We start from the raw sequence: 20062 nt of genomic DNA on the forward strand, positions 1-20062 counted from the left end.
TCACAGGCTAGATAACAGAAATCGGTCAATGCCACCGGGTAAGCACTGTCACTGGGAGTAGCAACAGCAAATATTCATAGATGGCTTTCCTACACAAAAATAATTGAAGGTTAGAATTGTTAATCAATATAACCCCAACTGCAATGAGGCAAGATTTCTACAGAAAGGTATAACAACTAGTTGGTGAAAAAGTTAAGAGCAGCAGTGGGAGGCAGAAGATTGATCCAAATCTGGTTTTATTTATTTGAATTACTTCAAAACAGATTGCATAAGGAATGCAAAAATTTCAAGCTGTTTGTATCCTTTCTTTTTCTGTCTTTGGGCAAAATTCATTTTATTTTTTTAGGCTGGTTTTATGTCACAAGGGAAGTTAGGAGAAAAAGGTGTTTTTAAAACTGTCCAATCTCTATTGCAATTCGGTGTCCTCAATTTAATTTTAGCTTATTTTATTGCAAAATTCTATTTGGTAGGGTTCAGTTGCCCATACATGGCACATTAAATGTTAACAGTTTCATTTTTTTTGAATTTTAAAACCTTTTATGATATGGAAGGAAACCAGCTAAGCTCTCACAACATACTGTGAGTCTGTGGGGCTGTAGCCAGGAACTGCGAAATTCAAAGATAAAATAAAGCTCACAAAGCCTCAAGTTTCCAACAGTTACTTTTTTTTTTTTCTCTTAAGCAATCTTTAATTTTATCCAAGTTCAATAAAGACTACTAAGACATTAGCATTGCTATCATAATGTTGTTAGCAAGCGTGAAAGGAGCTTTCTTTACAAGTACATCACTATTTAAAAAAAGCCAGTGGCAAGTTAATCCAAATGAAGTCTTCCAGTTCTGATAAGCAATGATTTGCATATATGTGCCTTTTGACTTCTTTTAGTTTCTTATTCTTATGACCTGCTAGGAGAACCATGTACCCCACTGTTCAATATATCCATTTAAAAATGCAAGTTAATTTTATTTCAGAGGCTATGTAGTGGGAATTGAATAAGATCTAGTCACTCACATCACATGCTCATTTCAAGTAAAATTGATATATACCCTTTTGTAGGAGTCTGTTACATCTGTCGCTGTCCTTTCTCTTCCAAACAGGAATCATTGATTATTTAGCTCCACCTGGAACACCCTGATCATCTCTGTCACCTTTTCTGTAGCTTTTGCCAGCTGTCCCCACACCATATTCAAGATTTAGCTGCATCATCAATTAATACATAAAAGCATCATAATATTCTGTATTCTTTTCCTTTCATATTAGAATCTAATTACTATTTTTGGACGCTTTTGGCTGCTCTGGAGTACTGAGCTGGATTTTTCACAGAACTTACAAAAATAGTGAGTATAGCTACTTCAAAGCTCATGTCCATGGACATGTATAACATGTATTTAGGACTATTTTTTCCTGCTTTACTAAACATCACCTATCCTTTTGGTGTGTATTTGACTGTCAATCCTACCACCTCACTTCAAAACTTTTCATACAAGTCTTAAGTTGGATTTCCAAATTTGAATTTTGTTAAAAGTAATGAGTATTAAGTAACTTCCACCAAACTCATTAAATAGCCAAAGTCTATTATTTGGCAATCTCTGAGCAATCACTAAATATACATAGTTTGCTCAGAACATAATAGAAAGTTTGGTGACATAACGCTAACCAAATTTTTGCTTTAACTTGGAATAATTCAAGCTAAGATACTAAGAAAAATAATTTGGTGAAGCGAAATAGAGTCTTAAGATAGGCAGTCAATTATTTAAAATTTGTGAAGTTTAAGGATTAGTTTAAGATAGTGTTTGTGTACTGAATCCATGAAATGTAAAATGGTTGACATTTAGCAAATTCATGCTTCATTGAAGGGAAAAAATAATAAGAAATACAACTACCAAATAAGAGCTAAGAAATACAACTGTGACCTTTTTTCCTGAAATGCTGATGACACAGTTCTCCAAGTAGACATTATTAGATGACAGCGTAACTAAATACTGTAACAGACTGTATCACCAAGGATGCAAATTAAGGTTGTACAGGCATTTTTTTTTCTTTTATTTAATTGAACATTTAATGTTCAGCCAGCAGGGATCAGACGCATGTCGTGCAAATCCCAGGAATCTTGCTATTTCTACTGCAAAGGAACAGCCTTAGCCTGATTCTCTCATCACCTACTCATCTCCTTTCCCTCCTTTCTCTTTAATATTTGTTTTCCATGGTCTGGACTTTTTGCACAAGTATTGATCATATTGAACATCAGACTCCATCAGACGAGCATGGTCTGAGTCCAGCATCTCTGCCCTTCTCCAAGAGATTTTTCTCCACTGCTTCTTCAGGATTCTTCATCTTTTTATACTTATTTTCTCTCTTGCTCTACATTCCACTTTCAAATATAAGTTTTCTTGCCCAACAAATACCATCCTTGCCTTCTGATTTCTATCATCATGCAACCAGTGACAAGTTCTCACTCATTTTCACAGCTGGTCTCACCACAATTCCTTGCCAAATACGCTCCCTCTATTCTCCCAATCTCTTCAGTGCTCCAAGCCAACAGAACTGGGCGTTCAGAGCACAGAATAGATTCACTCCTCATCGTGTTTCTATGTCAAGCTGGAAGAAATAAGCACAGGGAAAAATTGGCTTTGACCATATAATGCTGTGCTCAGTCATGCTGGCTTTTTTAAACAACCTAGTCACTGTTATGGAGATGCAGGAAGCTTTGACAGACTTTATCATAAGGACAGAATCTTAGAGTTTTACTGCAAAAATAAGAAATATAGTTTGGAAGATATGTGAATTGTAGGTTTTTTCTGAAGACATATTTGTTGGCGTTTTCCACAGATTTTCACAAAGGAAGTAGAAATATGTGGATTCAAGTTCACTTCTCCCAGATATTAATTTAACCTTGATGGCAGTTATGCAGATATTACATTATTTAAAAGGTCACCAAGATTTTTAACATAAACTAAGCCATATAATTTTCCCTCACTTCATAACTTAAATGACCGAGCTAATATGGTTTAAAATAAATGACATTTAATTTGATAATAACAGTGATAAATTGAAATGACTTTTAAAATAATAGATATAATTTCAAATAAATTTAAAAACAAAACACAACATGCAACCTTTGCTACACCCAGATAAACAAACCCAGCCTGAGGCAAATTATGAGCATGAAAATATTAGCCTGAACAATTAAGTCTGTCAACATTGCAAGTGATTTAGTGGAAAGAATAAATAAAAGGCATTACCGGCTTCCCCAGGTTCCAATATATAATTCAGCTCCTCTAAGGTTTAAGTGATATACTGAGTTTAGATTAGACAAAGTGATAGATCTGTTGAGAGCTCATAATTACCCATCATATTCATATAACTGCATCCACATATTTCTAATTATCTTTTATTCATCATCTGTACAGTAACACTGTAAAAAATATAGTGTAAAATCTACTATTTGAAAATACTGCTTACATTACTCCTTTATTATTTTCTTCATCTAGGAAATATGAATTCCAAATCTGTTCCTTCACAGGAGGAAATGTAGCTCAAAAAAAAAATCCTCTTTTGCAACATGCAGAGCATATTTTCAATAGCTGATCTAAGCTAACTTGCTGAAGACCCCAAGGAAGCAGGTTTCAAGACTCATTATTAAAATCTGAAATTCTTTTTCCCTACTTTCGGGCTCAGCAAAAGCAAAACCTTGTCAGAAAACTGCTATTGATAGCTTTGTAATACACAAAACATAAAATTAATTGTAAAGTTTTAATCATGAATAATCAAAGTATTAATTAATAATTATTAATTAATACAACTATAAAGAGTGTCCTACAAAGTGTCCTCAATCCCGACAGGCAGTTTATGCAAGTAAACAAGAAGCAATTGAGGAATGCTACATTCAGTATAGGAAAAAATCCCCTTGGACTTCAGCTAAATGCTTCTCTTCTTCTTTCCCTCCACCCTCTCCTCCTCCATAAAATGCTATTTGCAAAGATGCATACAGAAGAAATCAAACATGCTTCTCAGAGCACAACAGATAACTCAGCTGCCTTTTTCTTCTATGAATCTTTAATATCTATCCATAGTTAAATGTTAAAGTGGATTTTTTATCAGCTGAAGCACAACAGTTTGATGTTACCATTTTCTGAAGTTAGAAAGTAAGTAAAAACTCAACATGGTAGTTTATTTTTATGGATTTTTCGCATACGTTGCTCATGAAAGCCAGAAGGAATGAACATCTAAAAACTATAGTATTTTTAGACTATAATTTCAGGGTTTTTTTTTTCTGTAAAAAAGCAGCATAGCATGTGCTAAAGACTAAACAGTAACTACTCTCTCACATCTATTAGTAAGGAATATTCCACAAAAACACTAACGCAAACAGATCATTTTATTCTTCCTTATGGTTGGAAGGTATTTCTGGAGGTTATCTAGTCCAACCTCCTGACTGAAGTAGGATTATTGACACATTACATGATTTCATCTAGCCAAATCTTAAAAGCTCCAAGGATGGTGATTTTATAGCCCCTCTCAACAACCTGTGTCCATGCTACCCCACCCATCTGGTGACACTTTTTCCTTCTTAAATTCCAATCAGAACCCCTAAACCACTGCTTGAGAAGAGTCTGGTTTCATCCTTTCTACATGGAAAGAGTGGTGAAGCATTAGAACAGGTTGCCCAAGGAAGTCGTGGAGTCATCATCCTTGGTGATGTGCAAGAAACATGTAGATGAGGCTAAGCCACCATGGCTTAGCTGGCATGGTGGTGACGGGTTTACGGTTGGACTTGACGATCCTGCAGATCTTTTCCAACCATAATGATTCTATGACCTTTCTATGATCTTTCTAGGATCATGTTTAGAGCCGAGTAGTTTAGAGTGTTCTCAGATTATCCCTAAATTCTTTGGCTTCTGCTGTAACCTCCTGATCCTTCCAATGAAGCTGCTCTTCAGATGGTTGTTTCCCAGCCTCAGCTGATGCACGGGGCTCTTCCTCCCCAGGTGCAGAGCTTCTGGTTGAACTTCCATGAGGCTTCTCTAGAGTCTCCAGCCATTTTTCCTGGACGCTGTGCCTCTGTGGCAGCATCCAAAGAGATTTTGCTAATTAACTTGCCGTCTTCTCAGACTTCCTTTGAATCCTGAACTGAACCAATTCATAGACAATCTGACCTTAACTGCTGTACATTTGCCACCAGTTCTTCCCTTTCCTAAGCAGCAGGTCAAACACACAACTACTCTTTATCCCATTGCACATTTTCATTAGGAAATCGTTATCAATGCAGTCAAGGAATCACCTGGATTGCCTGCGCATCACCACCCTCTTACTAAAAAGAGAAATTCAAAGAAGGACTTACTCGCAGATGACTGTATATGACTTTTATCCACTTTTACTAAACTGAAATTCCGTTACTTTATTTAAAATTTAAAATGTGACAAAACAAAAAAGTGAGAGAAAGTGGATAGATTATGCCAAATGTTCAACCATTTAGGCTTTACACATAAATTCATTACAATAAGCTAAAAGAAAATCTGCCATCAGTTTCTCTCAAGCCACACGTACAAAGAATTATGATATTGCAAGCGCCTCTTATCCTGGAGAAGTTACTGTTTCAAATATTTTTAGCTGGCACAAATGAAATCGGCCAGAAGTGTTGTCATATTATAACTGCATGGGTAATAAATTTCCCTATGTGATCACCATGCAAATTACCTCTGAAAACCTATTATAGTGAGAACCAGGTAGTTTTAATGGATAGCACTGCAGTAGTTGGCAATCATTTTAATTATAAAAAATTATGTGAGGAAACCTAATTATAAATGATGCATCAAGGGATCTAGAGGGCCACTAGAATTATCGATATGATAATTAACTTCCCAAAGGATTTTAAGTATTTCCAAACTGGCCAGCACCAAAGACTTTCCAAATATCTTTGCATTTTGAAGGCAGACTCATCAGCAAATGCTACAGCACTGCACAAAAAGAGTGCGACCACTATTCCCAGTTGATGGGTGTGAAAAATCACTGTCAGGATTAACTGCAGGATTTTCAATAGTGCTTGGTTTCCTAAACCTCCTACTTAACTCAGTATGCCATAATTAGCTACATGGGCATTTAAATAAAAAAGGGCTCATTCTCATTCAAGGATCAAGTAGTTTGTCTCTGAAGGTCAGAGCTTCTCCATGATGGAAGTCAGAGGGGAAAATCTGGCCTCCTGACTCATGTTCGGGTGTTTCTCAGACGGTGCTGACCACTATATTTTCAGTGAGGAAATACAGCAGCAAGAAGTGTATTAGTTCAGTAACATTATCTTATATTCATTATATCTGTGTTCTAATGATCAGTGTAGCATATAAGGAATTATCGTCAATATTACTAAATTCACAGTATCCACTTCCTTTTCAATAAATAGGCTTATTCAATAAATACCTATTTAGAAATATAAGCTTTTGGTTGATAGCTCATTCCTACTCAGGATTCTGTCCTAATTAATTGACACCTTCATTTCTGACTTAATTGACACCTTGTTTTCTGACACCTTAAAATATGCCTGCCTTAGAAAGTCACATTTGTAGAAAAATCCAGCTTTTCATGTCAGTAGTGCTGATGTTACAGAAGACTTTGGGTATCTGACTTTCATTGCAAAACACATTATTCTCAAAATCTAGGTAGCAAGAACACTGCAGGACAGGAATATTCATGGAATATTCATGCTTTGCTGGGTAGTCATCCATGGAATCTCAGAATCCCAGAATGGTTGAGGTTGGAAGGGACCTCTAGAGATCATCTAGATCCAACCGCCCTGCTCCGGCAGGGACACCTAGAGCACAGAGTTGCATTAATTCTTCCCAAATAACAGAAAATGGAGGTTGGCGTGAATAACAAATTGAGAATAGGGCTGTGTCAGTATTTGGGTTATTATCAGGAGATAAAATAGCGAATTAACTTATTTCAAAGCAAATTTTTTTTAAAAAAGCATTTTTCTTCCTAAGGAATTTGTTTCAATATATCTCCAGTAATGCGTTCCAGTATATCTCCAGCATTCTTCGAGGCAGTGTGCTTTGTACTGGGCACATACTGAGCCACGGGGCTAGGAGTGCCATTGTCTTCTCTTCTGTTTTAGGATTTTTAATTTAGTTTTAGTAGAACTAATTAGTAAGTTAAAATCCATTACATGAAATGTAAAGAAACACAGGTCTATATAAGTACCCTTCTGCGATACCTTGCAGCGCTTCAAAATGAATGGTTATCCCACGCTCAGTGGAGCTCTTCTCTTCTTCACAATTATTCCTTCCACGCTCCGCAGCTTCTTGGTCTCCTTAGCTATTATCTACTTTTGAGGTTGCCTTTTTTGCTGTTTTTTAAATCTTGCCAAGCCTTTCTCAGACTTCAGCCCTACAAAACCTTCATTACTGTAACCTAGAGATTGTACTAATATTTTTTCTATACACATACTTTAGGAATTATGAGATCAATACTGAGCCAGGTAAGGCCTTGATGCACATTTTAATGAAATTATTAGTTGAAATATTAATTAAAATATGTTGCTTGTTATAATCCATGGGAGAAAAAAAATCATCCTAAAGGAACATCTCATAAATTGAAGGAAAGCACTTGGTTTTATATTATCCTCAGTCAAAACAAAGGAGAAATTCATTTATCCAAGCCAGGGAAGCAAGGTGTGGTTTCCAAACTTTTATGTCCTGATGAAAAACCGTATCATGATTTAGTTACTCTGAATCTCTCTGATCCAACAAGTTAAGCAGCTCAAGATCTTAATCAGAAGTAACCAGAAAAATGTAATGCAAATTAGTAGGTTATGAAGCTGATGAATACATAAGTACATGAGATTCCTTGGCTTGGGATACCCAGTAGGCCAGGCGAGATCATCAGAACAGCCCTATTCTAGCTTTAAACACAGCCAATCTATAAATATTGAAGTCCAGAAAAAAAAAATAGTTTTAGTATTTTCTGTTGCACCAGACATTATACTGAGAGCTCATTTCACACATTTAAGAACTGTTGCCTTCCAAGTGAATGGTGGCTCTCTTCAAACAAATAGAAAAAGAAGATAAACTGTTTCATCAATGACATTCAGTGTTCTTATAGCACAAGGCAGAAAAGAACCCTCTCAACACTTTCCTCTTTGTCTTTTATAATTGGAAACCAACTAAATGGATAAAATTGTGCTACTTTACTTCCACACGGTAGGCTCCTATGGGAATGCAAGAAGAAAGAAATAGAAGGGGTTTCCAGGGTCATTTTACTCAGTTTCTTTCTACTGCAGATAATCACATCAAAGAATTCCTTTTATAAAGATATCAAGTGTTATTGTATATGCAATTTTACTTTTACCTCTGTTCTCTCACAGAAAGCTGTTCCATATTATGATTAATGATTAAGATTTTTTTTCCAGGTTTCCTAAACTTATTCACAGTCAGTTTAATTTTCTACTTTCCCATATTTTTTACTCCTCGTGGCATTTATCCTTCGATATATATACACAGAGCAATTACGGCCTATTCAGGGTTGTTTTCACTAAACTAAACAAGCCAGACCTTCCAGGGCACAGCCAGAGACAGGTACAAACACATGTATAGTCACTCCACCCATACCATGCAGTGAGGTCGATGAGTCACCGATTCTAAAATCTTCTAGCTGTGCTAGTAAGGAGTTCTTGCAGCTACTACACCTGTTAAGAAGCAGAATATTTTGCTCAATCTCAGCATTGCTCTAATGCAACCATGTTGTTTAGGAACTGGTACAGGATTGCATCCGTATATCATGGACCTCAGGTTATCATTCATCTCTCTGATCTTTCATTTAGCTCTCTCCCTACTTGTCACAGTTTCATTTCATCTTCCTTTGAACATGGGTGTCAACAGCCATATTCTGCCTGAGCTGAACTAATTGCTTTAGCTCCGTTTCTTTGCAATCGCCAGCAAAGACAGCAAATAAAGAAAAGCATCTGACCTGGTGTAGTCATCCTCCACAAGCATGTGCTTTGGAATGGGTGAGTATCTTCCTGGTGAGATCGGGGCCAGAGATGCCTTGTACTCTAAAGTGCCATTGTTGCCAGAAGTGAGTATATGATTTTCCATTGGTGGAGAATAAGCTGATGGCAAGAACAAGCATTTCTTGTTAGCCACATTCCTGTTTGGTTATGTCACAGCATCGTCAGTAAAGTACCAACAATGTGCTCATTGCTCTATATAACACCAAAATAGTCTATGCCTGAGAGAGATTAAAATTTAACATGGCAATTAAACAATGAACAGTTGGGATTTTCCCAAAATATTAACAATAATAATAATGGTAATAATAATAACAACAATAATAACATTTTTGCTAAATCATTTTGCAGAGCATGAAAGAATGGTCTGGGAGAGAGGAAACAAACGTTTTCCTTAATTAGGACAGACTAGAAAAAGGAATTTCAGGTAGGAAAGAATGAGATGAAAAATATACTCATCATTTTGGCTACAATAAAAATCAGTGGGAATAATCCAATAAGAGTTTAATGCAGGAGCAGGGCAGGAACTTTAGCTATGGCAAGGATTATGTATGATGAATATTTAAAACTGGGATATATTAAAGTGTCAAATTGCTAATATAATTGAAATTCCAGTATCAATATAGATGGCATCATCACTCAGATCTCAGTAAATCTTGATATAAAACAGAAAGCAGATTCAGATGTTATACATACCATGCTTAATAATGACAATTAGGGGAATACAGGTCTAATTTTATATTGTGTCTTCAGATTTCATTGTTGTTTGTCTGCCTTTTCCCATTCTCAAGTTATTGGGGATATTATTATTTCTAATGAAGAGATGCAATAACAGTTCTATTCAAATCTCTAGTTAATTTAATTGAAAAGGAAATGACAAATAGGAAAAATAAAGACACATACTTCTGCAGTGAGCTATGATTTTCTCATGAAAATAAGATATTTAAACTTCCTAGTCTTAGCCTTTCTTTCACATGCTTAGATATGTAATGTCTCAAAGCAAAATATCTCTATGGGGAAAGGCTATTATCCACTCTGAAACACTCTGAACATGCAGGTATAATGAAAGGTTCCCAGGGGATAAATAAATCTCCATGAACCAACAGCCTGGGATGGGTTATTGCAATTTTTGTCAACCCTTTTCAGCCTCTAGAATTGTTTCCATCTTCTCATATGCTGCTGATCTGACATAACAAAACATAGCGTTTTAGAACCCCCTCTGTTATTATTTTAGAAAACATTATAAGGCAGGGGATTGGACGGGGATATTTAGTGGTTTTACTTCTCAAGCTTTGCTAAGGATCCAGAGCAGACTGTTGCTGAACAATCGTGCCATCTGTTGTAACATTTGCTAAGCAAATAGGTATCCTCAGCACAGTTGAATATACCACCTGATGTGCGTGTTACAAAACCTTCCCTTCTGCTTTTATGGAGTCTGAATAAGGAGGATTATGGATAGTTATATCATAACTCAGCTTTGTCAGTCCACAGTTGAGCAACAGTATGAAGAAGTGCAGAGCAATTTAATCTCTGTATTTTTTTTTACAGGAAAAAGCTGCCTTTTCCAGTCCTTGGTTGGCTTCCTGGCCTTAAATGCCCCTAGTATTATTGGCAGATGTTCTAATTGGATATGGATCAGTTACTGACAGAAATTAAACCACCATCCAGTTGTTCGATGGTGGCAGCTGGTCCCAGCTGGTAGCGGAACTGCAGTCAGACAGTATTTAAACATCAACTACATGAAGGAAGGGAGTTGCAGTAATGAACTGGTCAGCCTTGCAAGCTCTGGGGGAATAGAGAGCTGCGGTGGAAATATCTTAATGTTGCTCTGAATGAAAAGGGAATGGGAATGGCTGGCGTGGAAACACCAGGAGGAATAGCAGGAAGGTGCAGCTATAAGAAAGGCACCTGTTCATGGCACCTTAGTGGTTCCTCAATACACCAAGCAAAACTCCACTTTCTGAGGACAAACAGATCAAAATATGTAGGAATATGAATATATAAAAACGTATGAAAACCTGAGGTAAATTAATCTGTTTTAGAATAAAATCACCCTTTCCCCCACGTAAGATCTTGCACTGGGCTTTGCTAATCTGTTTCAACAACTTTTTCAACAACAGTTTTCCAATGCAAGGACAAACAATGTCTTCATTTTCAGTGAAGGAATGTCAGATGAACATACATAAAGGGGAGACTGAGAATGAAGCAAAGTGGGAGAGGATTTTAGAAAGCAGATATGCACAGAAAATTGGTAGATTTGTGTAGGTAGAGCAGTAATTTAAATTCAAAGTAAATATCCAAACATAATATATTCCTTTTCCTCAGACTTTTTCTCAGGTAACTTTGTGCAGGATGGTGTGCTGCTTGTTCTAATTTTTCAGTGGACAGAGGACCAGTCTATAAATCCAATAATATTTCTGAATATATTTGCATATATTTATCACATTAACTGTCATAAGAGATACCATTCAGTCTGCTGCTTGGACAATGGTTGACTAGAATTAGCTCGGCAGTACATTATCTACATTGCTACTTTTGCTGCAAAATATTTTTACAGTAGAGTTATATTATTTGTAGTATTTCATTAGTGTAGCATACTTACGTGGTAATAAACATTCATTTATGGAGCTTTCCAAGCTGTTTCATAATCTTTAATGGAGTGTTTTGAGCAAGCTATGAGAAAAGACACATTCATCTGACAAACCGAAGTCTCATGCAAAATGAATTGCAAAAGTCACTTACAATGAGTAATATCTGGCGGGCCATAAGGATCGGTCATGTAAATGGTGGTGGGCTTTCCCACTTTGAGATACACGACATCGGATGTGTTCTTCAGTATCGCGACTGCCTCTTCATGGGTAACTTCTTCTAAACTGTAATTATTTACCTTGAAGGAGAAATAAGACAGGTGAGTTCGGATGCAAAAAACAGACACAAAAAAGTCACACTGCCTTGCAGTTGTCACCATGTTAAAAAAAAGAAAATGCTGTAGAAAATGGTCTTGAAGATTACAGAATTCATTTTAACAGTACTGATAATATCAGAAAATTATAATAGTACATCTAAATATTTTGAGATGGCAGCAGGTCTTGTTAGTACAAAATTCCTTTGTTATATTCCCTTGCCAGTATCATAATTAACATAATACTGTATTTAAAAATAATTCAATAACTCAGCACCGCATCATTTATGGAATGTACCTGTGTTATCTGACATCTCAAGATCAACTGCCCAAACCTCAGAAATACTCCACACCCTAAAATCTTTTCACCCATGATATTGTGTTGACAGTTGAATAGAGGCAGTTATGCAAGGGGGAAAAGAGATTTTGAATATGAAAGACTGTCAGTTTTTTGTAAGCACAGAAAACGCACACTGAAATGGTAAGAAGATGTTGCATTAATTCTGTGTTTTATTGGAACAGAGAAATACTTAATCATAAGCATGGAGGACAGGACTATAGATTAAAGCAGGAAGAAGATGGTGACAGTAAGTCTTGTCTATTTATACTCTAACTCCAGTTTAAAAAAAAGTAAAAAAAGAAAAAAGAAAAAAAGCTCAAGCAGAGTATATTACTATGAAATATAAAATTTATTCACATGTAAATCCACTGTATCCACAGGCCAACAACTGTAGGCTCCTACAAACAGAACAGTGACTGGTTCCTGCCCTGAAAACCATGCAAACTGAACAGAAAGTTATAGAAGAGAGGATAAAAGTAACTAAAGCTTCAGACTTATAGTGTATGCCTACAGGAAAGCCTACTTTTAAGAAGACACTTGCATATGAAACATTTTAGAGTGATTTAAAGTGCTACTCTTGAACATTTACAGTTACTGCAAGCATTCCTTGTAAAGCTTACGCAAGATGGAACAAAAAGAAGCTCCCCAACAAGCACCAATATAATATAGCTGTAAATCACAGAATGCAATAACTAAATCGGTATTAGTAAATTATCAAAGACTTGGCTGTGAAAAAGGATAAGCCACTGCCAAAGGGTTTGGCAACTGGAAAGAAATCCAGATATTATGAAGCACTGGAGTATGCTTTAATCCAAGATGATATCATCAAACCAAGACAGAGAATGATTGATATTGCATAGTATTGCTCAATGTAAGGATTTTGTCTACATTTTGAATCCATATGTAGCTCCCAGACTCAGTTTTAAAGTTAAATGAAAGAAGCGATGACAGGCATATTATGATAATTTGACACAAGGAGAAATGATACATCCTAACAGAAGAGAGTTGCTGACACTCTATGCAGTATTTTGACAGACCTGTCATATATACATATATATATATATATGTATAAAACTCCTCTGTATTCTATGAATTTCTATCTCTTTTTTTCTTTGTTATGAATAGCATTAGCCTACATACACACTTTCAAGAAGCAAATTTATTTTAAATTACTAGGCTAATAATAAGAAGAATTGCCTGAAATTAAACCTCATTTAAAAACTGGAAATTCATACTGGCGATGTTCCTTCACTGTCTATAAATTATATTTTGTTGTGTTTCATTCTAACTCAGGGTGGGAGCTTTCTGAGATAAAGAAAATTTCACAAAACCTCCCACTATACTTCTGTAAATGATAAAAGTTCTTATACAAAAAGACGCAGAAGTAAAATACGATAGCACTGTCTAAACAGTCTATAAAAATATCTACAAATAAACCCAACAAAAATAAATAAAGATTTTTGATCCTTTTAGAAGTTTATAAAAACAATTTAAACACATATTGACTCATTCCTGTCTCATTTCAAAGTTTTTTTTTCTTTCCTCCTGGAAATCTAGATGATCAAAAACATGGTAGGATTGTCATATTTCCATCACAACATACTTGGAAGATAAAGTTTGGGAAAAGAAACCAGCCATTTAAAATAAAACAAAATAAAAGGGAAGTTTAGTAAGATACATATAGAACTTCTATTTGCCTTGACAGGTCTTGCTTCTGATCTGTCTGATAATAATTTTATAGTTATTTGTTAAAGCTGCACAAATCTTAAAATAATAATTAGATTGCACAATTCTAAAATAAGACTCAATATTGGAGTAGTTATGCATTATTTTTTTCTTTATACACTTAAACATCGTTAGTATCACTGCAAAGGTTATGTAAAATGAAGGATTTTTTTTCTATTTCCTAGTGCATATAAACTCAAGAACGTAGTGGAAAACTAAAAAGTGGCCACTGCTAATGCTTGGTAGAATTAGAAGGAAGGTAACACATCAATGAAATGAAGATACAAAGGAGAGCCTCAAAGAAAAGACTTGATGGAAGAAAATTTGAGGAAAAAGAATAACCCTTCGAAGTAGAGTTTCAACACAGTCTCCCATAATATCCCCATAGGGAAGCTCTGGAAGTGTGGGTTAGATGAGTGGACAGTGAGGTGGATTGAGAACTGGCTGGATGGCAGAGCCCAGAGGGTGGTGATAAATGGGGCCTAGTCTGGTTAGAGGCCTGTGGCCAGTGGGGTCCCGCAGGGGTCAGTGCTGGACCCAGTGCTCTCCAACTTGTTCATCAATGATTTGGACAAGGGCACAGAGGGCACCCTCAGCAAGTTTGCAGATGGCACCAACCTGGGAGGAGTGGTCGACACTCCCGAGGGCTGTGCTGCCATTCAGAGAGGTCTAGACGGGATGGAGAGCTGGACAGAGAGGAACCTCATGAGGTTTAATGACGGACAAGTGCAGGGTCCTGCCCCTGGGGAGGAATAAGCCCAGACACCAGGACAGATTAGGGGTTGACCTGCTGGAAAACAGCTCCGTGGAGAGGGATTTTCAAGTCCAGGTTGACAACAAGTTAACCATGCGGCAGCAATGTGCCCTCGTGACCAAGAGGGCCAATGGGATCCTGGCTGCATCAGGAGGAGCGTTGCCAGCAGGTCGAGGGAGGGGATCCTGCCCCTCTGCTCAGCTCTGGTGGGGCTGCACCTGGAGCATTGGGTGCAGTTCTGGGCTCCCCAGGACAAGAGGGACGTGGAAGTTCTAGAGAGGGTCCAGCATAGAGTGACAAAGATGATGATGGGACTTGAACATCTGTCTTATGAGGAAATACTAAGTGAGCTTGGCCTGTTTAGCCTAGAGAAGACTGAGAGGAGATCTTGTCAATATGTACCAGTACCTGAAGGGGGAAGGTAGGGAGGATGGGGCCAAACTCTTCTTGGTGGTGGCCAGTGATAGGACAAGGGGTAATGGGTGTAAGCTGAAACATGGGAAGTTCCACCTCCATGTGAGGAAGAACTTCTTTCCTGTGAGGGTGACAGAGCCCTGGCACAGGCTGCCCAGAGAGGCTGTGGAGTCTCCTCTGGAGATCTTCAAAACCCACCTGGATGCCACCGTGTGCCACGTGCTCTGGGTGTCCCTGCTGGAGCAGGGGTTTGGACTAGGTGATCTCTAGAGGTCCCTTCCAACCTCAATCATTCTGTGATTCTTTGATTAGATAGGTTTTAGCTACAAGAGGAATTCTAGTAACACATACCAGAACTGGTAATCTAATGCCTCAGAAATATGTAGAAAATTAAAGATTTTTCTTCTCTAAAAGCCAGAGTCTTAGAAAGGAAGATTCCTACCGATGAATTTTGTGCTGGACTACAGTTTCCAGTGATCAAAGACACAAAGACTTAAACTACATCAGGAGCAAACAAACAAACCAAAACAAAGACAAAAAGCTGATACATTCATTAAATTTAGTAAAGTTTCTCCATGGTACCATAAGATCTTTTTTAAATAGGACCACTATGAAAATAAGATAAAGCTACTTTCCTCCATTACTATTGGTATCATTTTGGAATTACACCACCAAAAATACACATTTCCAAGTTTCCTCCAGACTGTACTAGAGGTGCTTGCCCTTGCTTTGGATCTACAGCTCCTGTAGTATGTGTGTCAATATGTGTTATGTATCAACAAATTTTCTTCTTTTTGCTACTCACAAGACAGTATCATGAATAAATATGTTTAAATGCATTCTGATACACAAAAATGAAAACCTGATGCTGAAGAATTATGTTGTTACATCAAAACTCTATGCCAAAGACAGTGATTACTGGAAAATACAGTATTTCAGTTGTTCCTTCTGATAAGATTCTTAGGGAGAGGAGAAAATCACATACAGTCTCCAAGAGAGATTTCCTGAGTTTTTCATTCTTTCCGTAAAAGTTATCTATTCCAAAAGAATTTCAGTTATCAACTCTTTCAACTACCAACTATTTCTGCTACTAATGTTTGTGTTTCAGTGGCCATGGCAGAGTAAATGCAGGATAACAAAGTTCAGTTCCTGCTGTTGAGACAACTATACCAGAGGACATAATCTAAAAAAAAGAAGATGAGTCAGAGGTAAAGAAGATAAAGAGTAGGAAGGGTGCACAAAATAAGAAGACAAAGTGTATATGATATACACCCTCTGAGATAGTGAGGCATTTGTGCAGAAGGACTGACATACACTATGTGGGTAGATCAGGTCCCGCATGCCAGCTTTCTGGCTCTAGGAAGACAATTTAAGAAGCAATAAAGAAGGAGAAAAAGATCCTAAAAGAGACATTAAAACCAGTTTTACCTGAGAGGTCAATGGGTGTGGAAAAGTTAAACACAAGCTGGAGGAGATGGCAACCTCAGCTGCAAGACTCAGGCACCCGAGCCAAAACACGGCTGAGCTGCCATGGGAGTGGCAAGACGAAAGTCATAAAGAAAGGTGGATGGAACAAGGTTTTTGTTTTTGACTCGACTTGAAAAGTTTCACATGCAGAAAATGCAGAAATGCAGAGAACACCTGGAGTCAAAAAGGATACTGGGAAAGCAGTTTCCATAAACAGAAAGCATGTGCTAAGAGGACATAGAGGACATGCTGCTACTACAGGAAAAGAATAAGAGGAAGGAATAACATAGCAACAAAGAAGAAAGATGCTTATAAGTGGAATTAAATTGTATATTTGAGTGATGGGGGAAATCACTAACCAATGTTACCGAAGAGACATAGATGGTTTTTTTTTTTCTTAAGTGGGATAATGAAGGCAATGAACTGTAAACCTAAGCTAGAATTATTTTATTTAGAAAAAAAAATCTTGGATTCATATTAGAAAACAAAGGCAGCTGGAGTAAAAAGCTCTGAATCCCCCAAATGACTGCAAAAGTGCTCTAAAAAATAACTGCATTCACAAGAGCATAAGCTGATAAGGGAAAAAAAATGCTCAGGAGGAATAAGTCTGTCTTAAATCATTTACTGTTTTTTTTAAAGGAAAACTGTTCCTTTCATCCACTGATTTACAGTAAATGAGATCTGATTCACTTAACAAAATAGACAAATAGGTGATCTTTACCTTGCCAGGGGCAATGTTTGCTTTTGTGTTATATCCTGCATTTTGGTCAGAAAGTGGATTTTTGTGAGCGCGCCCTGAGTGAGCGTCTGCCTGAGAGCACGGGTGACCTGGCGGCTGCAGCCAGCCTACGACTGCTGGTGGCCTTGGTAAAACCCAGCAGGATCCCAGAGACAGCAGAGACAAGTTCTCCCGTGCTGAAGCCCTGCTGTGCCCGCAGAAAGTTGGTCTATCTGGATTAACTGGCCACATACGATCCCCTGGGCTCCCGAGCCAGTTGTGGATGTGAGTAGAACGCAGTGGCCTTCGACCAGCTGCCTATCTGCAGGTCACATCATTATCTCTTATTCTGCCTTAAATTAGCTTGCTTAGATTATAAGTAGCTATGGGCTAACTGTCCTAAAATATAACTACCTTTTGCAGAATAAAACATGAGTTTGTGCTTTGCAGGTAAGTGGGAGACTGAACTACCAGGCTCGAGGCAGTGTGTGCATGTGCAATGTGAATAATACTGAGCCTTGATCCTGATTTTTCTGTCCCAGCTCTTACTGATTTAGGAAAAAAAAATGTTTTTAAGGATAATAAGAAGGCATGAGGATGACAAAACTGTATAGGGACAGCCAGGTAATGAGAGTATCATTACAGTGGATAAATGGGGGGACTTATGACTACTGATACTGATAATTTACTGATCTTAGGAAATCTACCTTTGAACAATACATAATCACAGCTCTGGCTAAAGCCAGTGAATATGATAATCACCTTTCAATCAGGTAAAAAGAGAAACAGCACGGCTGCTTTTCTATCACCTCCACAGAAACACAGGATTGCTGAGGCTGGAGGGGAAGGTTGGAATATCTGCAAGGATGGAGACTCCACAACCCCCTAGCAGCCTGTCTCTTGTTCTACCGCTGTTACAAGGTAGGGAAGAAAGAAGTTGGAATACGAGTTGCTCTTCCCGGGGACAACGTCAAATGACAGGACTGCAGCACTGACTGGCAAAGCTGCTGTTATTAAGGCAAGAACAGAAGCCAGAGAAAGCATTGTAAGGCCAGAGTCAGCGATGGAATAAATTTGGCTCCAAGCCCAGCACTGCTTCAGGAGGGACGCACCACAGTCGTGTGTGCCCTGAGTTGGTTCAGCAGAAATTTATTCCTCATTTCAGAGCATTACATTTTTTCCTAATGTGTTTGCTTTGTGCCAGTCGGCCAGTACAACCTACAAATTAGGCATTATCTGTTCCCATTACCTTTATGCCCAATTGGGTAGCATCTGTCCTTCAGCTGGCGTAACGGCGCAACGCTGAATCCGTGAATGCACCTAGCTGAGCTCACAGCAGGCAGGATTCACAGCAAATCCACTGCCACAGAGGTCCTCAGGACACGACATCCACATAGACGTGTTTTAAGGGGGCTGCTTTGGACTAGTCTGGTTCTGCAGACTGAAAGCCTAGGAGGAGCTGGAATGCTTAAGGAATGCTTCTGGAGAGCACCTCCTGGTATAGTTTGACATCCAAATATCAACAAAATATCCAAAATGGACAAAAATATCCAAATTGTGTCCTTGCAGACCAATCTACAATATAACCAAAATCATTTTAAAGGAGCACTTTGTGACTAACACCACTTTTTGCTGTAAGTAGCCCTACAAAGGTCTGATACTGGTTCAAGATGCAACTGCCTAATAGAAATGACTGAAACACTCAAGTATTTTGGAAGTTTTGAAAGGTTTTTGAAAAGTTACATGAGTACTAATAAGAAATAAATATTAAACATTCTTTCCAAGCTTTATGTTCTGAAAGCCTTCCCTAAAACATACCTTGCTAATAGCTTTTTTGTACTAGGATAAGCACAGTTTTATACTGATTTCTCAATTATTCACTCTGTATTCCATCAGCCTGAATTATCCTGTGATCCAGTGATACCATGTATCTGATCCCCTCCTTGCTGCTTTCCAGCACAAAGAGAAGCAACCTGAGACAACCAGTGAAGCAATAGTCCCATCATAGGCATCACCACCAGCCAGAGCACAGGAGCAGTTTCCTCCTACATGTAGGAGTAGTTTCCTTCGGAAAAGCTCTGTTCCTTTCATATATACCTAGCAAAAATCCCATTTTGGCATGAGGAACCTTAAGCTTCCTCCAGTAATTTTCCTTTTGAGCATCTCAGAATTAATCTACAACAGAGCATTTTTCTGCGGAAGTGCTCAGGATAATAAGCCTCAACTGAAGGCTCCGTGCTATAGAAACATAACTGCACTTGCATGCCCATGTATAGATTTCATGATAATCACAATGTTTAATATTTACATAATACTTCCTCAGATGCTTAACACACCATTAGCAATCTGCATTTAATAACGGCAGGGACATCAAACTGTGAAAAGCTCAGATAGAACCTCATTCTTTTACATTTCAGTATTTGTTTTGATTTTACTTCTTAAATTTTAATCATTTGATTTGCATTTTCTTTGGAAACTGGAAAGCATTTCACACAAACACAGATACAGAACACAGATACAAAGAAACAACAGTCGCTGATGATTTCCAGAAAGGTGGCAAATTCTAGCAAAGGGACAAGCAAAGATCAAGAATCGATCCACTACGGAGAAGAAAAATAATAAAGAAGTGTCCAAATATATAATAAATAAGGAATCAGTGAAGCAGAAGTAGGATCATATAGATGACAAGGGTAATATTGTGTTGATACAAGTGGTAACACTGCCAAAGGAATGAATTCTTTCATTC

The 20062-nt window shown here is 37.6% G+C and overlaps 1 protein-coding gene across 14 annotated transcripts in view; it reads right to left on the bottom strand.

The window, feature by feature from the left end:
- The window catches only part of DLG2 (discs large MAGUK scaffold protein 2), a 946755-nt gene that overhangs the window by 253589 nt on the left and 673104 nt on the right, over positions 1-20062 (bottom strand). For all 14 annotated transcript variants that reach the window (XM_088534958.1, XM_088534959.1, XM_088534956.1 and 11 more), the window contains 2 exons: positions 11739-11883; positions 8957-9098 (listed from right to left, as the gene is read on the bottom strand). In XM_088534958.1, the coding sequence (XP_088391084.1) occupies positions 8957-9098; positions 11739-11883 (287 nt within the window). The remainder of the gene's footprint in view (positions 1-8956; positions 9099-11738; positions 11884-20062) is intronic.

The sequence above is a fragment of the Tinamus guttatus genome, unplaced genomic scaffold (assembly GCF_059628265.1).
Source record: "Tinamus guttatus ecotype Peru unplaced genomic scaffold, ASM5962826v1 Tinamus_guttatus_pri_ptg000602l, whole genome shotgun sequence".
NCBI classification, from domain to species: domain Eukaryota; kingdom Metazoa; phylum Chordata; class Aves; order Tinamiformes; family Tinamidae; genus Tinamus; species Tinamus guttatus.